This window comes from Phalaenopsis equestris, unplaced genomic scaffold (genome assembly GCF_001263595.1).
Source record: "Phalaenopsis equestris unplaced genomic scaffold, ASM126359v1 Scaffold000090, whole genome shotgun sequence".
Taxonomy (NCBI): domain Eukaryota; kingdom Viridiplantae; phylum Streptophyta; class Magnoliopsida; order Asparagales; family Orchidaceae; genus Phalaenopsis; species Phalaenopsis equestris.
In genome coordinates, this window is record NW_018164532.1 from 532,024 (window position 1) to 549,485 (window position 17,462).

The window sequence follows — 17,462 nt, forward strand, 5'->3', positions numbered from 1 at the left end:
CCACCCCACATTGGTGCAGGTGTAACTCCCAGGTATTTTTTCTCCTAAGGGGATGGATATTCTCCAATAAAAACTTGTTATGATATGACTCATATACCATATAGGGAGGGACAAGGACAAACGTTGGAACGGAGCGGAGCGGAGCGAAGCAGAGCGAAGCAGTATACCATATAAGGACAAACGTTGGAACGGAGCGGAGCGGAGCGACGCAGAAACTGTCTAAATCGGGAAGTTACGTTATGTGGGTTGGGATGTTGGGTTAACGTCGCGCTATACGTTGTCTAAATCGAGAAGTTACGTTATGTGGGTTGGGGTGCTGGGTTAACGCCGCGCTATACGGTACAGGGGCTGTACTGTAGGGTTTACTCTAGGATTATAAATATAATTGTTTGTAATCCTAGGTCTTTGAATATTGTACTGTAGAGTTTACTCTAGGATTATAAATATAATTGTTTGTAATCCTAGGTCTTTGAAAGAGTTGAATCTTGTATTCTGTATTCTTTTCTGAATATTGAAAAGGAAGTCACTGCTCTGCTCCCGAGGAAGTAGACATCTTTGTTGAACCTCGCGATTTGTGTCGATTCTTATTTTTCTTCGCTCTGATCCTTCAACAAGTGATTTAGCACTGTCCCCATATGGTATATGAGTCATACCATAACAAATCTCCACCTTGGCGAATATCCAGCTCCTTAGGAGAAAAGATGCTTGGGAGTTACACCTGCACCAATGTGGGTTGGGCCACCATGCTTCTGCTGCGCCCACGCTGATCTCAACCCACTAAATTCTAAGAGACACATCTTTTCAATTCCAAGAGACGACTCTTCATTCCAAGAGACTCTAAATTTTGGTATTAGTCATACCTAACATATGAAAATGAAGTAATTGAAATAAGCACAAAAAAACTTATGCCTCTTAATTCAAATGCATATGGTGTAAACCATGAAGATAGATTTAATCAACTAAAGATAAGGAGGTCCATCCACATTTTGTAGAGGCATTCACATACACACTACCGAATTCTTATATATTTCCATATATAGCACATAAACTTTAACTTTTATGTATATACCACCCAAATCTTTCCATCACATTAAAAATACTACTATTTTAACTTTAAAAAGTGAAATACACCTTTTCCTGTATAGGTAAGGTAAGGTGCAAAAATTAGATTTAAGTATTAGATAGGTAAATACATAAAATTTGATTGACATGTATGTAAATCTTCCTATTTTGTATCATTTTGTTGGGCAGCCAAGGTGGAGGAGAAGGCACAAACACAGCTATAAGAAACACAAATTGATCAAGAGATAGGGATAGTGATTTTGACCAAATTTACTCTATAAAAATCATTTGAATTATAATCTACTCAAAATTGAAATTGATCATGTTTATTCAAAAATGGCATGTTTGAGATTTTTTTTCAAAATTAAAAGCACCTTATGTCGTTTGGTATACAAATATTAAACAAGTGATAGACAATCCAATGACATATGCTAAATTGAGAATGATATATATAGTTCATAGAGGAATTTGATTTAATTTGATGATAATATAATGATTCTAGATGAGCGTACCATCCATCAATGACATAAACTCTTCTTCATACATATTAACATGAGATATATTTTCCTTTTGTCTATATTTGGCTTAGTATTGTAGTAAGCATTATGATAAGTGGATTGTTGTAGCAACTTGAAGTACTTGTAGCTTGTATTAGGGAGATTTGATCAATTTGGTATGAAATGATATAGGTAAAAGATTAGTCGAGATAGTAGGGATTTTCAAAATGCCTTGAAATTTAGAATGGTGATGAATGATGTTAATAGGAAGCTATCCATCTAATATACATTCAATTCTGAGTTGATTTGATAAAATAAATGATAAAAACAATAGCATTCCACAAAAAAAACTTGAAAAACCTGTTTATAAATGTAGCTATTCATAGGAGATTAGGATAACAATTTGGAGAAAGCTTATAGGTATAAAAGGCCTGAATTCACAATGAAAAAGGAGAAATGATGATATGGATATGGAGATGGAGATGGATAAGGAGGGTATGTTGTAGGGAACTTGATTCGGATTCACCTTCGCAAACATTTAATAGATCTTCACTTTTTACCAAGTAATATAGAGAAAAATACAATAGAATGATCCTTAATGATGATGTAACTTAAGAGATATGGGTACAGACCCCTAGGTTGAAGGAGAGATAAGGGAAACACATCCCACGAAGAGAGGTTGAAGGAGAGATAAGGGAAACACATCCCACGAAAAGAGAGAGAGAGAGGTAGAGAGAGAGAGAGGGAGAGAGGGAGGGAGGGAGGGAGCATTCATGCAAACGTGCTTCAATTCCACTCTTCTTCAATTAATTCATACAATTATAAGGTGCCCTTTGTAGAATGGTCCTTTTAGACAAAACCGTAATATGATATGCGATTAAAAGAAAAAAAGCAAGACAAAAACATAAAGAGATTGATGACTTTAAACCAATAAAATATGGCATAAAGCATGAAAATAGACTCGAACAAAAAATAAAGTTTATTTTTGAATCAAGCAGTTCACAAAAAGCTTATTAGTTATTGTAGAGAATTCAAATATGGTCATTGTTAAATAAACAAACCATTTAAATGTAACTTTCCCTTTCCTATGTACGTGCTCTGATTTTGCAAAAACCAATTCTATGCAAAGTAAGTGGAGGTTATTTGTGATGCAAGGCATCGTCATACTCATCACCAAAGACTTCAAAGGCCTGGTCAAGGAATCTAGCCATTGTCTACTATGGAGATCATGTGAAGTCTTTTATATTTCTTTCTTATAAAATTTCTTTTGGGGATAATTACATACAGAACACCCGAAATATTGGTATTTACAAATTAGCCATCCAGGTGATTTTTTGAACAACTGAATCAATGTATTTACACGTGTCACGATTAAACCATCGAGAATTTTATAAAAATTAAAACTATGGGTTGGGTTTTTGTTTTTACCATGAATTTTGATATTTAAATGAGAATTTGATGGATCAAAGGATGGTTGATTTGTAAATAGCAAGTTTCGGGTGGACTGTATGTAATTGCCCTTTTCTTTTTTGACACTTGTACGCTATAAGCCATTGAGTCTAGTGGAGCCATGCCGTATTTATTGAGTAATTATCATGATTGTTATTTGTTGTTGTCCTTGAGCACATGGGTCTCTTGTATGCAGTGATGGTAGAAGCCCAAGTCATGGGTCATTACTGACAGCAATTTGGCCTCCACATCATATTTTGACCATGACACTTCAATATTCACTCCACTTTCTCTTCCCCACATGGCTTGGATGCCCCTCCTCTCATCTCTCTTTACATTATCTTCATCAAGCCTTCAACCATGAAAACTCAAATAAACCCTTCGAACCCTACAAATGAATCTTCAAACCCTGCAAGCCTTCATTTCTCACCCATTTTCCATGCATGGTTTGCCACCCCATCAAATGGCTCTTGGGTTGTTACCATTATAGTCCCCTAGTATGTACTAATAAAGTAACTCTTTTGAATGAAACTTAGCTAGTTTTCCCTCTTTGAGAGATTTTTTCTTTGGCGTCCACCTAATGACTTACCTTGTTACTTGTGAGTGTTATCCCTACTCTGCCAACATAAGTGAAATTTTTTGCCATGAAAAGTCAAATTTGATTTGTCGTTAAGTATATTACTATTGTCTGTTATAACTTCTAATTTCTCTTTGCAACTTACATTAGTTAGGATCTCAACCATTCTACAACATCATAAATAAATTAAGCCTAGATTATTATTCAATTTGTAAGTCATATTGAAGATCGATCACGTTTTATTTGCTAACAAATTAAGGACCGATCATGTTTTATTTTCACTTATTTCTCTATTTAGTTTTTTATCTTTTAATGTTTTCATAAATAATAAGAAGCGTGTTTGGAATTTTAAATAAGCGTTATTTATTTTTATTTAAAATTTTATAAGACGAGTTATTTTATTATTTGAAAATTGATGATGGAATCATGACTAGAGGTGTTACACCAAGTGGAGAATCAAAATGGGGCTAGTTGAAGACAAGTATAGAGTTGGCTAATGCTGAGTGTAGGGTTAATTTATGGCGATGGCAGTCACGGTATGAGATCAAATAGTTAGGAGTTCTTATTTTGAAAATAATAAAAATATCTTAAAAAAAATTGAGAATTTTTAAAATTAACCAAATTTATTATTAAAAAAATAAAATATATAAAATATTTATCAAACACGTTTTGTCCCATTTCCAAAAAATAAAATAAAAAAATATAACATAAATGATGACAGATAGACCTAGAGTATTTAACCATCAATGGTTAAATGATCTTTGAAGAAATACTTCCAAACCTCTAAATATCCCCCTTCCCAACCAACCATTTACTTCCATACTATGTATTACATGGGTTTCATCGCGCCTGACTTGAAATACCCACTTGACATAAACACAGACTACCCATAATAATTATCAATTAAGACGGAAAGTGCTACATTAAATAACAAAGTTGACATAGAGTAAGGGTGTCAAAAATTTAACCCAACAAGACAATCCTGCTCGAACACAACTCGAAAAATTTGAGTTTGAATTGATCTGATTAGTTTTTGGGTCAAGTTCAGGTCAAGGATACCAAAATGCTTAATATTTTTTAGTCGGGTGGGGTTCAAGTTGGCATACAAACTCAAATTGATCCAAATTTCACTCCCCAACACAAATTTGACTTGAACTTAATCCAAATAGATGTTATGCATATGTTAAATGAGTTATGTGGGTAAGATTCAAATTGATCGGGTTAAAAAAGGGTAGGATTCTGATTAAACATTCTAGCCCATATAATATTCGTGTCAGATTCAAGTCAAAGAGTTTCGAGTAGACCTAAACACAACATGCAAATCAAATTTGACAACCCTACTCGGAGTTTCTTTTATTAAAGAGTGAATGATAAAGTAGTTATCAATAAAATTCTTTTATAGCACCAAATACCCTGTCAAGGATGAAATACCCACCGAAAAAGTCATTCTCAACCTCCAACTACATTAAATCATCACAACTGATTGGCCAAAGCCTTTATACTTAGGAATATATAAGGCTTGTAAATGGAAGGATTTTAATGTAGTTTAATAATTGATATTTTAAGCCATGGGACATGGGAAAGAGTATAATATTCATCTTATTTTAGTAAGCAGCACTAAATATAATGGGTGGAGTTGGTCAACATAATTTTGTTCACTAAACCAAATGTTACTACACAAGTGAAACAAAATAGAATTTGTCGATATACTGATAAAGTAATTTTAGAAAAAGCCCTTAATTAGAGAATATTTTTTTAAAGTGATACATATTTATATTCTCATAAATTTGTTTCCTTGCTTATTCTTCTTGAAGTTTTATTAATAGGCACCGATAATTAATAAAATACAATAAATTTTTTCTTCTCAAGAAGTCTTGCATTAGATTTTATATTAAATCTTAAAGTTGTATTATAGTATCTAGATAAAGTATAATAATGAACAATTAACAAAACAGCAAGAACAGAACATTAAAAAAAAAACAGCTGATTTATAAGTCTAAACAATTTCAACATGTTATTTAAATTTTAATTCTAAATCTAAGTGATGCATATCCATTCCATAAAATTTTAGTCAATCCCTAAAATAGGAAACTTGAAGATCTAAAAATACTTAAAAGTTCTTTTGAATATTTTTAAAAACAAGTTAATTAAAAAAAAAAAACACTTATCAAACGCTTACTCAACAAAATATAATACCTGACAAGCATTCAATTGCTTTTTTTAGGTAATTTATTCATTTAGAAATATGATACTTTCATATTTCATGCATGCCTTTAATTTAAGATTATTGGATTGAATTATAGGATAAGAGCTTTTCGTGTGCATCCATTATGGATAAATTTTCATTTAAATTTAATGATCCCTATCATAGTCATGTAAATAGAAAATTAAGAGAATATCTTGTAGAGGAATAGCTTTAGATTGAATCAAATCTACGATTTAAATTCTCACATCCAATTTCTTTAGCAATTGTCCCTCCCTTTTCTATGCTTTTGATTTTTATAGCTCGTTTTTCATACATTGTTTGACTGGCTCTCCACCCTTTGAATTGTTGGATTCCTAGCAACTACATAACAACAACCAAATAACAATAAAAAATTAGGTAGTGCCTACTAGGGATGCAAATAGGTTTAGTCAACTTTGAACGCCTCATACTTGAGCTTAGCTAACCATTTGAATTCAAGCTTCAGACCAAACTTAATTCAATGAATTCCAGCCAACTTACAAGATTGCTCAATTATTATAAAAGAAATAAAAAAGACAATTATAATTCGAGCAATTGTTGTAATAAAATGATAAAAAAATGGAACATTAAAGGGGGAATTATAAAAAATCAATTGTCCTAAGAAATATAGAAATTAGTTTTAAATAATTTTAATAACTTTCTATTTAAATCCTTGAATTCTAATATATATTAAGTACATTTTATATTAATATTTTTTAAATGAGTTGATTCACGAGTTGATAAGTCGTGTAAGAACTAGCTCAAACTTGGTTAGCTCATCAAGTTTGGCTTGTGGTCCATTCATTAAGCCAAGCCCGAATTAAAGCATTAACAAATTGACTCAATTATACCCTTAGTGCACCTAGCAGTAGGATTGTAGGTCCTTGCCTAGTCGTAGAAGAACACATCAATGGAGGACATTTTGAATTTCAATTTGTCATTAATTTCACCAAATTGAAAAGAAAATAGCAGTAGAATTACATGAGTGAGGACATAAGTGCTTTTCCAAACAAAACGTCAACAACGTCCTTCAAATTTAATTACATACTCTATCATCAACTCTCAAAAACATTGCTTATCCACACACGATTATGTGAACCCTGATTTATTATTGGATCGCCTTTCTACTAAAGTCTAGAAGATTCACTAGGTAGGAATGCCAAAAGAAATTATAGACAATTTGTGAGGTACTAACTGCCTTGAATAATTAAGTTGGTAGGTCCATTCATCAACATCGATTAATTTTAATTGATGAGTAACGCGCTCTTGCATGTTACAGCACTCCAGAAAAAAAATTGGATTTACTTGCAAGGACTTTGAAACGAAACAATCGATTCTAATATTGAATTTGAGTATGAGATCATATCTGACTCTAAACCTAAATTAAAATCCAAATCTATTTTTACTATTGATTTGAACAAATCATGCCACTAAAGTTGATAAAAGAATTGAAGAATACCATAATTAAATTCCTTATTAAGTATCGAATAAAATTAACACAATGAAATGGTTATTGATTTTATTTTCTTTCTGTTTCCTCTGGGTAGGTAAAAACAGTACCGAAACAATTAACAACGAGTGCTCGTGACTGTCAATGCAGTACTGCGTGTTATTAAACCTGGATATCGTGATTCCGATTACTAGGGCATAGATATACCTCTAATAATGGTATAGGAACTCACCAGTCGATGATAACCGGCTGTGACAGCTCCTTCGAGCGCCGGAGGACCTCATCCATCTCTTCCATTCCAGAGATCCCCTCCATTTCCACCGATGAAGGCTTCGAGATCCAGAAGGCTCCCGCCCTCAAATCCCCGATCCTCCTTCGGCACGCTCCTCTCCAAGCCAACGAGTAGCCTGATGTCACCCCAGACCACCCGCCGCAGCAAGCAGCAGCGGAGACAGCAGAGGAAGGGCTGCTCTGGTGCTCACGGAAGCCGAAATCGCGGTAGAGAACGCAGGGGTGTGAGGCTGGAATCGCCATTGCAATGATGTCGTTGGTAGTTTTGCGAGTGTTCTATGGTTTGTGAAGAGGTAGTTGAAATTCAAGGCCGATTTCGATGGATTGGGGAAGAAGATCTAGGGTTTGAAGCTTTGCAGGAAATCAAGAATATCGATTTCTATCGGAGAGTCAAATTTGAAACGGGAGGGGAGGGGAGGGGAGGGGAGGGCTTATCCAGAGATACTAGCACATGGGACCAGTGGTTTGATTGGTTGAGTAGGTATTTATATAATGTTGTTTTAGAGTTCATTAAAGTATTAAAACAGTTTTTTACTGTTTTAAAATTTAATTTTAATAGTTTCTAGGAGAGAGAATTTAAATCTTTATTTTAAAAGCTTAGAGACTATTTTAATATTATTATAAATTATAAGATAGTTTTTGGCTCCGGTCCGAATTTTCGTTAAATAGTATTTATCAAATCTAATCAAAGTTAATGCAAAGAAAATGAACTCGAGAGAGTGATGATAAAAAGAAAGTATTAACTATATCTTACAATTAAATTTATTAAATCCAAATTTACGTTCTAAAATAAAAAGGAATTTGGGAAGAAAAGATGAAATGAGAAAAATATCAATTTAATGTGTGCTAGAAGATTCTCGGCCGCATAGTAATAAAATATATTAGCGTTGCACGAGAATCTAATACACATTCAGAAGAAAGAAAACAATCATGAGTGACACCATAAATTTTTATGTGGAAAACCCGTAAAAAGAAAAAAAAAATCACGGGGTCTTGCTCAATTGCAAAAATACACTATAAATTGAAGGTTGCAAATACAATTTTTTGTCCCACGGATGAGAAATTGTAGCAACATTTTTCGAGTTACAACGTTGATGCGCAGAGGAACTTCTCGTAAGAAATGAGCGGCGATCGATGGTGATCGGTGGTGATCGGCAAGTGGTAGTCGACAGTGGAAGGAGTGATGCTGGACTTCAGCTCCTAACTCAAAGCTTCAAGCTCTTTCTCACTCTCTCCCCAGCCTCAAACTACTCTTAATGAGAGGGGAGGGGATCTATTTATGTAGTTCCGAGTGCAATTAATGCAAGAATATGAAACACTTCGATCGGATGGTCCGGAGAGATTCCTTTGAAATGTTTGATGGACATCTGAGAGTCTTAACGATGTCAGAATTGAGCAATCTTGAGCTCGTTATATTTGTTTTGTCGAGACACTCAATTCGACTATGAGTTCACCAGATTCAAAATATGTTTAACATTCCAAATATCTCAGGAAACTTTCCAAGAGTTGTTTTGTCGAGACACTCAATTCGACTATAAGTTCACTAGGTCATTGTTGAGTCAATCTGTTTGAGTGTAAGTTTGTTGAAATCACACTTTCATACTGCTTTTTTATCCAAGTTTAAATGTTTCTTGCTCGAAAAATGTCCATTGAGATTTGTGTCGGCCTCAAGATTTGTGCTGGATGATAGAAATTTATTGATATTGTACACAAACTTAACGCTGCGTTGGATTTAATTTCCGTTCTTTTTGAAGTTTGGTTGCATTTATACTAAATTTATGGCTACATTATCTTTAAATTATATGCTATCAAACACTGTCTAGAATAAAAACGGTCCCATATAAATAATTTGAGACTACTATGGCACTTTACTCTTAATTTGTTCCATTGGCTATTAATATCTTATCATGAATAGATATATTTTAAGATTAATATTATATGTGAAGAATTTATATCGTATTATCAAAATAGACTATTTTAAGTTCATCTCGATATCAAACATAACTTTTTTTGGGAAATTTACATAAACCCCCCACATTTTTCAAATATATGGAGTAGTATTTAATCAATTCAAGTTTTTAATATCACATTATTATCTAAGTTAAATAAATACCATCCCATTCCAATTTAATTACATATCTAACCCCTAATTTTTTTTATTTTTCACTTGCTCAAATGTTTTATTTCACAAAAATATCAGTGTTTTAACTTTTCAAAACTAAAATATATCATTTCATATAGGGCTATCAAAATGGCTCGTTGTTCACGAACAACGCATGTTCGGCTCGTTCGCTAAGTTAACAAGCCGAACAACAACAACACGAACAAATATTTGTTCATTCGTGCTTGGCTCGTTTTGGCGAGAATATATATATATATATATCTTTAATGAGTATTATTTTTAAAAAATTTAATTGAGTGCAAGACTACAAAGATTTATAATCAATTAAAAGTATTAATGAAGAAAATAGAATAAAAATTATTAATCTAGATTCAAATGATGTTTTAAATCTTATCTCAATCCTTAACATCTTATGGCTACTTGATTAGGGTTGTTAAAACGACTCTTTGTTCGTGAACGGCTCGCTAAGCAAACAAGCCAAACTCTAACACAAAAAAAATTGAAATACATAAGAATTAAGGGGTACGTATGTAAATATTTCTTTTAAATAATTTAAATATATAATGCGTTTGATCTTCATTTTTCAGATGGGCAGATTGAATACTCCATCTAAGAAAATGTAAATTTATGGGGGCAGGATTTAACTCCTTTTGAAATAAATGGGGTTTAAGGATAAAAAGAATTTGCAAAAATAAAAGAATATTTTCAATGCATCATGTTCATCGTGACAATGATATTTTGAAATTTCCGTTTTATTGAAATGATTTTGATACGTTGTCGATAAATTCTATCATCTGACATAAATCTTGATGCAATCTTTTGAGCAATAAATTATCCAAAACATTAATAAAAATTTATCCAGAGCTCAGATTTGAACAAACTTATAGTCAAAATGACCAGCTCGACGAGGGTGGCACATTTGAATACCAACATTAATCCAATTTGAACCAAATTGAGCCCTGATCAAGTCATTAAATCATGTTTGAAAGTTTTCCGGACACATTGGAAGGCCAAATTTGGATGTTGAATTTGACGAGTTCATTGTCGAATTTAGCGTCTTGGCCGGACTAATTCAATGAGCCAAAGATCGCTCAATTCTGACATTGTTAATGTACTCAAATGTCCATCAAATGTCATCTGATAGAGAGAAACCCTCAAAGTCGTTCGACCAAAATAATTCATATTTCTGCATTAATTGCACTCAAACTCTATAAATAGAGTATCACCTCTCTCGAGAAAAGGTAGTGCTTGAAGCTTATAGAAAAACTTGAAGTTTTGAGAAGGAACTAAAGTCTAACACCACTGCTATTGTCGTCAATCACCCTCGACCACTATCGACCGCAGTCGACCACCGTTGACCGTTGTCAAACATCGCCTCGAAGCTTTGAGAAGGAACTGAAGTCCAACACCATTCCTATTGTCGTCAACCATTGTCGATCACCACCGATCGTTGTCGACTATCGACTACAGACCACTACTGATCGCTATCGGTTGTTGTTCGTTCCTTGCAACAAGTTCATCCGCACACCGATATCATAACTTGGGAGACCTAGTAATCATTTCCCGCTTGTGAAACAAGTGGTTGCATTTATAATCATCTTATAGTGAAACTCTTCAGTTGAGTCAAACTCCATGGTTTTTCCCATTACGAGTTTTCGACATAAAAACTTCTAGTGTTTCCACTGGTTGTTTATCTTTTATCCAAGTGTTTGTTAAATTTTCATGCAACACTAAGACAATAATTCATCACTCTACCGCCGTGAATTTCCCAGCACACATCAAATTTAGTTCTTTTTTTTTTTTCTTTTTGCCTTTCATCTTTCCTACACCCTAATAGTCAATCATTTCTTTAGATCATAAATAGTTATGAGATCCACAAAGCATTGTTATAACTTATATGGGGTCATATTGTCCTATAATATAAAAATGGGTTTGTTTTATCACATATTAGCTTCTTATAATGTCAAGAGGCCTTAAGTTATTATCTTTCAATATTTAAAAAAAAAATCCCTAGTATAAAACCTTAGTGTATTACATATATTTTTGGCATATGTAGGCCTTTTTGTAAACTAATATAATAGCAACATCTCCCAAACATTTGTAAGGAGTAAGGAGTAGATAATTAAAAAGATATTTGTGAGATTCTCTTGTAGAATCATATTGATTGTCCATAATTTTCAATAATAATACCCTAGTAAAGAGATTAATCAATATTCAATGATTGTTATTCATTATTAAGAAAGATTTATTAGGTTATTAAGAAAGAAATTAACCTTGTTGTAGCCAACAAGAAATGTAACATTGATCTTCTTAGGGATAAATATTATTAAAACCATTCAAATTCTATGAATTACATATCGAACACCTAAGTTCTAGATTTTGGATACAAATCACGTTGCATTTGCATGAAAATGTGTATTTGACTTCTTAAATGTTATAATTGTTAGATGTGATAGAAAATTTTCGATGGAATAAATATAGAAAGCAGAATTTAGGTGTTGGATATTTAATTGTCATGATGTGGCCCAAGGTTTGGAAATAAAAAAAAAGAGAAAGAATGGTTGGACGGGTGAATGAAACTTTCCTTATGAACTCACACTTATGAAAAAGACACCAAAAATTAAATTAAAAAAATATATAATCTATAATTACCTTATTGATGGTTGTCCACGTCTTCTATAAACGTCTTCTCGTTTATCACTCATCTTTTAATAATTTAATTAAACATGAGAAGTTAGTTAAAACAATTGCAAGTTAAAACGAGTTGGTGAATACTGATACTTTTAAACTACAACAATACAACTAAAAGAAAGAACAATAAGTATGTTAGTTAAGCTTCTTTGTGAATCAATATAAATATTTAATATGCTATTCAAAGTAGTTTATATAATTATCATATCAATGTTATTTAATATCTATACAACCGTCACAGGAGATACCATCTAAAAATTTATATCACTTAAGGTACTTCAATGTCAATATATTTTTTTCATTTATATGCACGAGTACATTAATGTTCCCCGATTAGTACCATTAAGGGATATTTCATCATGGTCAATCATGAACTTACAAGTATTCAACATAAACATATGTTTTCATTGCATTCAATGATATTTTATAAAACATGTGCTAAAATGCATGAGTAAATAGCTTCAACATTCGTAATGATATAATCAATAAAAAAAAGCTTAATCAAAGTAAAATATCTACAAAAATCATTAACTACAGACATATTTGAGAAGAAATAAATTATTACTATAATTAAAAAGTGAAAGTACTCACCTCGGAGACACTTAATTTGATAATATTTTTGCCCTGACGTCAACTCTTCTAAAGTGGAAACCTAATATGTGTACTCATATTATAAATTTTTATTAGTTATAATTAGCTATTAAATTGGCATCATTTAAGAATTAAGTTTTCATTATTTTACTTTGAAAAGAGGCCTTAATTAAATTTATTTCTTAAAATTTTCCTTACCAAAGTTTGCTCAGGCGAATCTTCCTCTTCTCTAGTGGCACCCTTCGCCTCCTTCTATCCTCCCTTTAAATTTGAACAGTAAACCAAAAGTTTTTAAGAAATTTTTTTTCCTTTATTTACTATTACAATGTATACATACATACATACATACATATATATACATACATACATACATACATATATATATAATATATACATACATATATATATATCATTTAAATTATATTTTATTTATATAACTCAGTCGAGTAAAAATCAGGCGCAATAACTCAGCCAATGTCGCCTTCTTCCCCGCGAGCTTCTCCTTCGATTGAAAACCTACACAAGACTCTGGTTCTCCTCACACGCCTCCTTCCTCCCTCCCCCTCACTTTATCTTCCACGTTGTTACCTTCTTCCCTAACTTTCCTCATCGCCGGCTAGGCAAAAGCCCTAAATGCTCTTGAGCACGGTGTCCCCGGCTCGACTTCGGCTTCCTCCCACAAGTGTGACCTCCTCTTCACGACGGTTGCGTCGACCCTTCCCCCACTGGACACACAGAGCTTCGTCCTACTCGAGATCGTGTCGTCCCTTCTCTCATCTCTGTAGACACGTAAAACTCACATTGTAGTGATTTATAAAGTGAAAACACCTCCCTAGCTTTCGTCCCTTCGCTTCATCTTCTTTAGTTGTTTATTTCCTCTCCATTCCCTCATTGTTTCTTCTTTCATCATTGTTCGTTTCTTCTTCTCTAGTCCTTTATTTTCCCAATTTCTTCTTACCCCATACAAAACCATTAAATAAATACATGAAAATTTGGTGATATCTATGTAAATGCCCCTTATTATTAATACATACCACTAAATGCCCATGTATTTAGATATTAAAAGCCTAAACTTCAATTTTTACATACACACCAAATTGCCTATACATATGAAAATATGTATTTCACTTTTTAAAACTTTAAGCATTATAATTTTTTATGTGATAAGAAAGACTTGAGTGGTATAAATATAAAACTAAAATTTCAGATGATAGATATGTAAATACATAGGAAGGAGTGGTATGTAGGTAAATTCTCCTTATTATTATTATCATTTATTAAAAGCTATAGCCACCAAGATTATAGCACCTAAATGTGGAGAAAATATTATTTGTGATACACGACGACGTGGTTATATCCAGACTATCGTCCTTACATGAGATCCACCGCAACATATTTCCATTTGGGGCAGCTTATTTGGTGCGGTGGTGATTTGAAAACGCACCTCACCTGTTTGAGTAAACTGCGTTTTGGCAGCTTGTGCATTTTCAAAATGTTGAAAACAAAATTTTCACCCCGCACATATCCAGGTACGATGACAGCTTTCTGGCAACGGTTTGACCTTTCAAAAAAATAAAAATTTGTAATCGTCGCCGCACCTAGCTTTCCAGCAGATTATTTTTAAGCAACTTATCAACATATTATTCAATAAGCTGCAGCTGCTCCAAATAAACCTTGAAGATGAGTATGAATGTATAGCGGCACCTTTAGGCCTCTTTTTTTGACCCTCACCGCACCCTTCAAAATCAACCTACTGCCACACACCTTGCACCCAAACTCTCCCATTCCCCACTAAAGTCTACAAAATTAATGCCGAGATCAACGGTCAAATATCAAAAATATACGACCAATACTCATTTTTTCCCAAAATATATAAGCAATAAAATTAGATTTTTTTTTTTCAAATCTGTTTCCCACTAAGGCTTAATTGGAATTTGAATTTTAATCCAATTACTAATCATATTGATATATGATAATTAGTGTGCAATGAGGAAATGTGTCGGCATGAATCTTGGGTGGTAGCCATACAAGAAAAAGCATATGAAAAAAGGGTTCACCGACAAAAGACCCGGGGACCAAGTTGTCCTACTGGACATATCAAAGTCAAGGCCAACCAAGTTAACCGAACAACCTGAACCTGAGTGGTTTGATCACAAGCAAGACACAAGTTATTTCGCATCATTCACAACGATTAAGCCAATTTAAGGGGGAGCTAACTAGTCTGGTCTTGTAATTATGCCGGAGACATTCAACAATCCCCATGAACATCATTAAAAGTTAATATTATGACAAGTCTTATATTGTTCCTCGGGATTTATTTCTCTAAGGCAGTTGTTTATCGGATTATGGTGATTCACACTCAACTCGATAGCTTGTCTTTGTTATGACGACAAGAGTTTTTCATTAGGGATGAAGGCTCGACGGTCAGCCCAACCAACCGATCGACAAAACTTAACAGTAACAGGTCAATCAACCGGCAACGTCTAGCGAACTTAGCCGAGTTGGACTGACGACGCCTACCAACTCCTCATTAGCCTAGCCAACCTGAAAAACATCTACCAAACCTAGCGACCAACAATATTAAGGGCTCGTCAGTTCATCCAGCCGAGTGAGAGAGAAACCAAGCTTTGGGCCCATATATGCAAAAATACCTTAAATAACCTGTATAGCTCTTAATTAAAGCAGTGACATAAATGTAACTTCTCACCTTATACCCACTTTTTCTATAAAAAGGTAATCATTCAACTAAGAAAGAGTTACACACTTGTTACAAATTACATTTCATTATGCCTGAGTCTCTCTCTCTCTCTCTCTCCATAAGTGCATTTTTCATACATACCACTCAATACCTATATATTTGCATATCTTACACTTAAAACTTTTTTTTTCGCATATATACAGCTTACGTATGCAATGCCAATGTGTACTTTACTTCTTAAAAAAATTAAAATAGATTTCTTTGATTTGATAAGAAAGATTGGGGTGATAAAAATGCAAAAAGTAAAGTTTACGGTGATCTACATGTAAATCCATAAGACTTGAGTGGTGTGCATGTAAATGCCTCTAATATTTTAGGTATAAGTTTCTTACATTTCAATCATACATAGAAGGCTTAAATAAATGGATCTAAAAGGTCAAAATATATGTACTTAAACACGTATAACTTCTTTTTAATTTTCGACAACTATCTAAAAGTCTCATTGTCATCACTTAAAAGTCATGAATTTAACTTAATTTCAATCAAATACTAAAAAATAAAATAAAAATTAAATTCAACACTCCCTTAAATTGAATTTTCTCGTGTTCCATCTCTTTTACGATGTAAATCCAGGTTAACTAAATCCGATTGTCAGGAGGATTTATTTCATTGCTGCTTGCAAGCACCATTTTACCGCACGCTGGATTTGATAAATACGAATTTATCATATTTACTAGTTTGATAAATTTTACAGAACATAAATCCATGTTGCAACCAAACGTTGCCTTAATGTTTTCACATATTTATAATCGTCATCATGTTGTTTGACTATGGGACTACAAAACGATGTGTGGCTACTTCTAAACCAGGATGGGCACCAGGATGTGCGTCACCATGATGTATTTACATGATGTGCGTCACCGGGATGGGCCCCAAATATGTCTCATGTCCTGAATGAGCCCCTCCGACGGTTGGTTCTCCCAGGCAAGGCTAAATCACTGTCAACCCTAGCTCCTTACCCTGAAAAAGTGCTAGAGAATCCCAGATTGTATTAATGAGCAGTGAATTTTCCCGAGCCAGTCATGTAGATGCCCTACACGCATGACATCAAAAATTGACACCAACATATATTATAGGGGCATTTACATTCGTGGCAATTCTTATGCATTCACACATTTCACAATTAAACTACCCATTGCATTTAAATGTTTAATATTACATCAAAAATAATATTATAATAATTTTTAAAATGGAATACACATTTTAAGGCATAATTCTAAAATAATAAATATTATGTTTGTAAAAACGAATTTTATGAGTGGCGTATGTAAATACATAAGAATTATGTGCGAGTTGTATAAATCTTCCTACATTAGATTATCTAAATGAAGATACAAATCAACTATTAGCAACTGATCAAATGTCCGCCACGACAAGTTAAGCATGTCGCTCAACACCTAAAAGTCGTTCTATATCCAATTCAAAGGAAGAATTCATCCACACCTTTAATGCCATTTAAGACCTTCTCCCATTTTTTTTTCTTCCTCATTGCCTTCTTACCATTTCACCTTAATATTTGGAGGAGGATCATTTTATCCAAGCTCAAAGGTAAGAGGAAATAATACATCCAAACAATGCATGTGATACAACGGAGGTCCAAACTCTGCTCATTTCCGTTGTATCATGTCCGTTATCTGGACACAGCTCTGTGTCAGGACACATTATTTTTTTCAAAGATAGGGGGTGTCAAAGAGTCGAGCTTGAGCGAGTTAAACACATGTTCTTGTTCACTCTTATATATATATATATA

At 33.4% G+C, this 17,462-nt stretch overlaps 1 protein-coding gene across 1 annotated transcript in view; it reads right to left on the reverse strand.

Annotated features, from left to right (window-relative positions):
• LOC110020027 (thioredoxin-like 3-1, chloroplastic) overlaps positions 1–7,957 on the reverse strand; it is a 14,783-nt gene extending 6,826 nt beyond the window's left edge. Inside the window, exon 1 of the mRNA XM_020717979.1 lies at positions 7,492–7,957. Coding sequence (XP_020573638.1) covers positions 7,492–7,793 — 302 coding nt within the window. The 5' untranslated portion in view covers positions 7,794–7,957. The remainder of the gene's footprint in view (positions 1–7,491) is intronic.
• Positions 7,958–17,462: the final 9,505 nt, after the last annotated feature.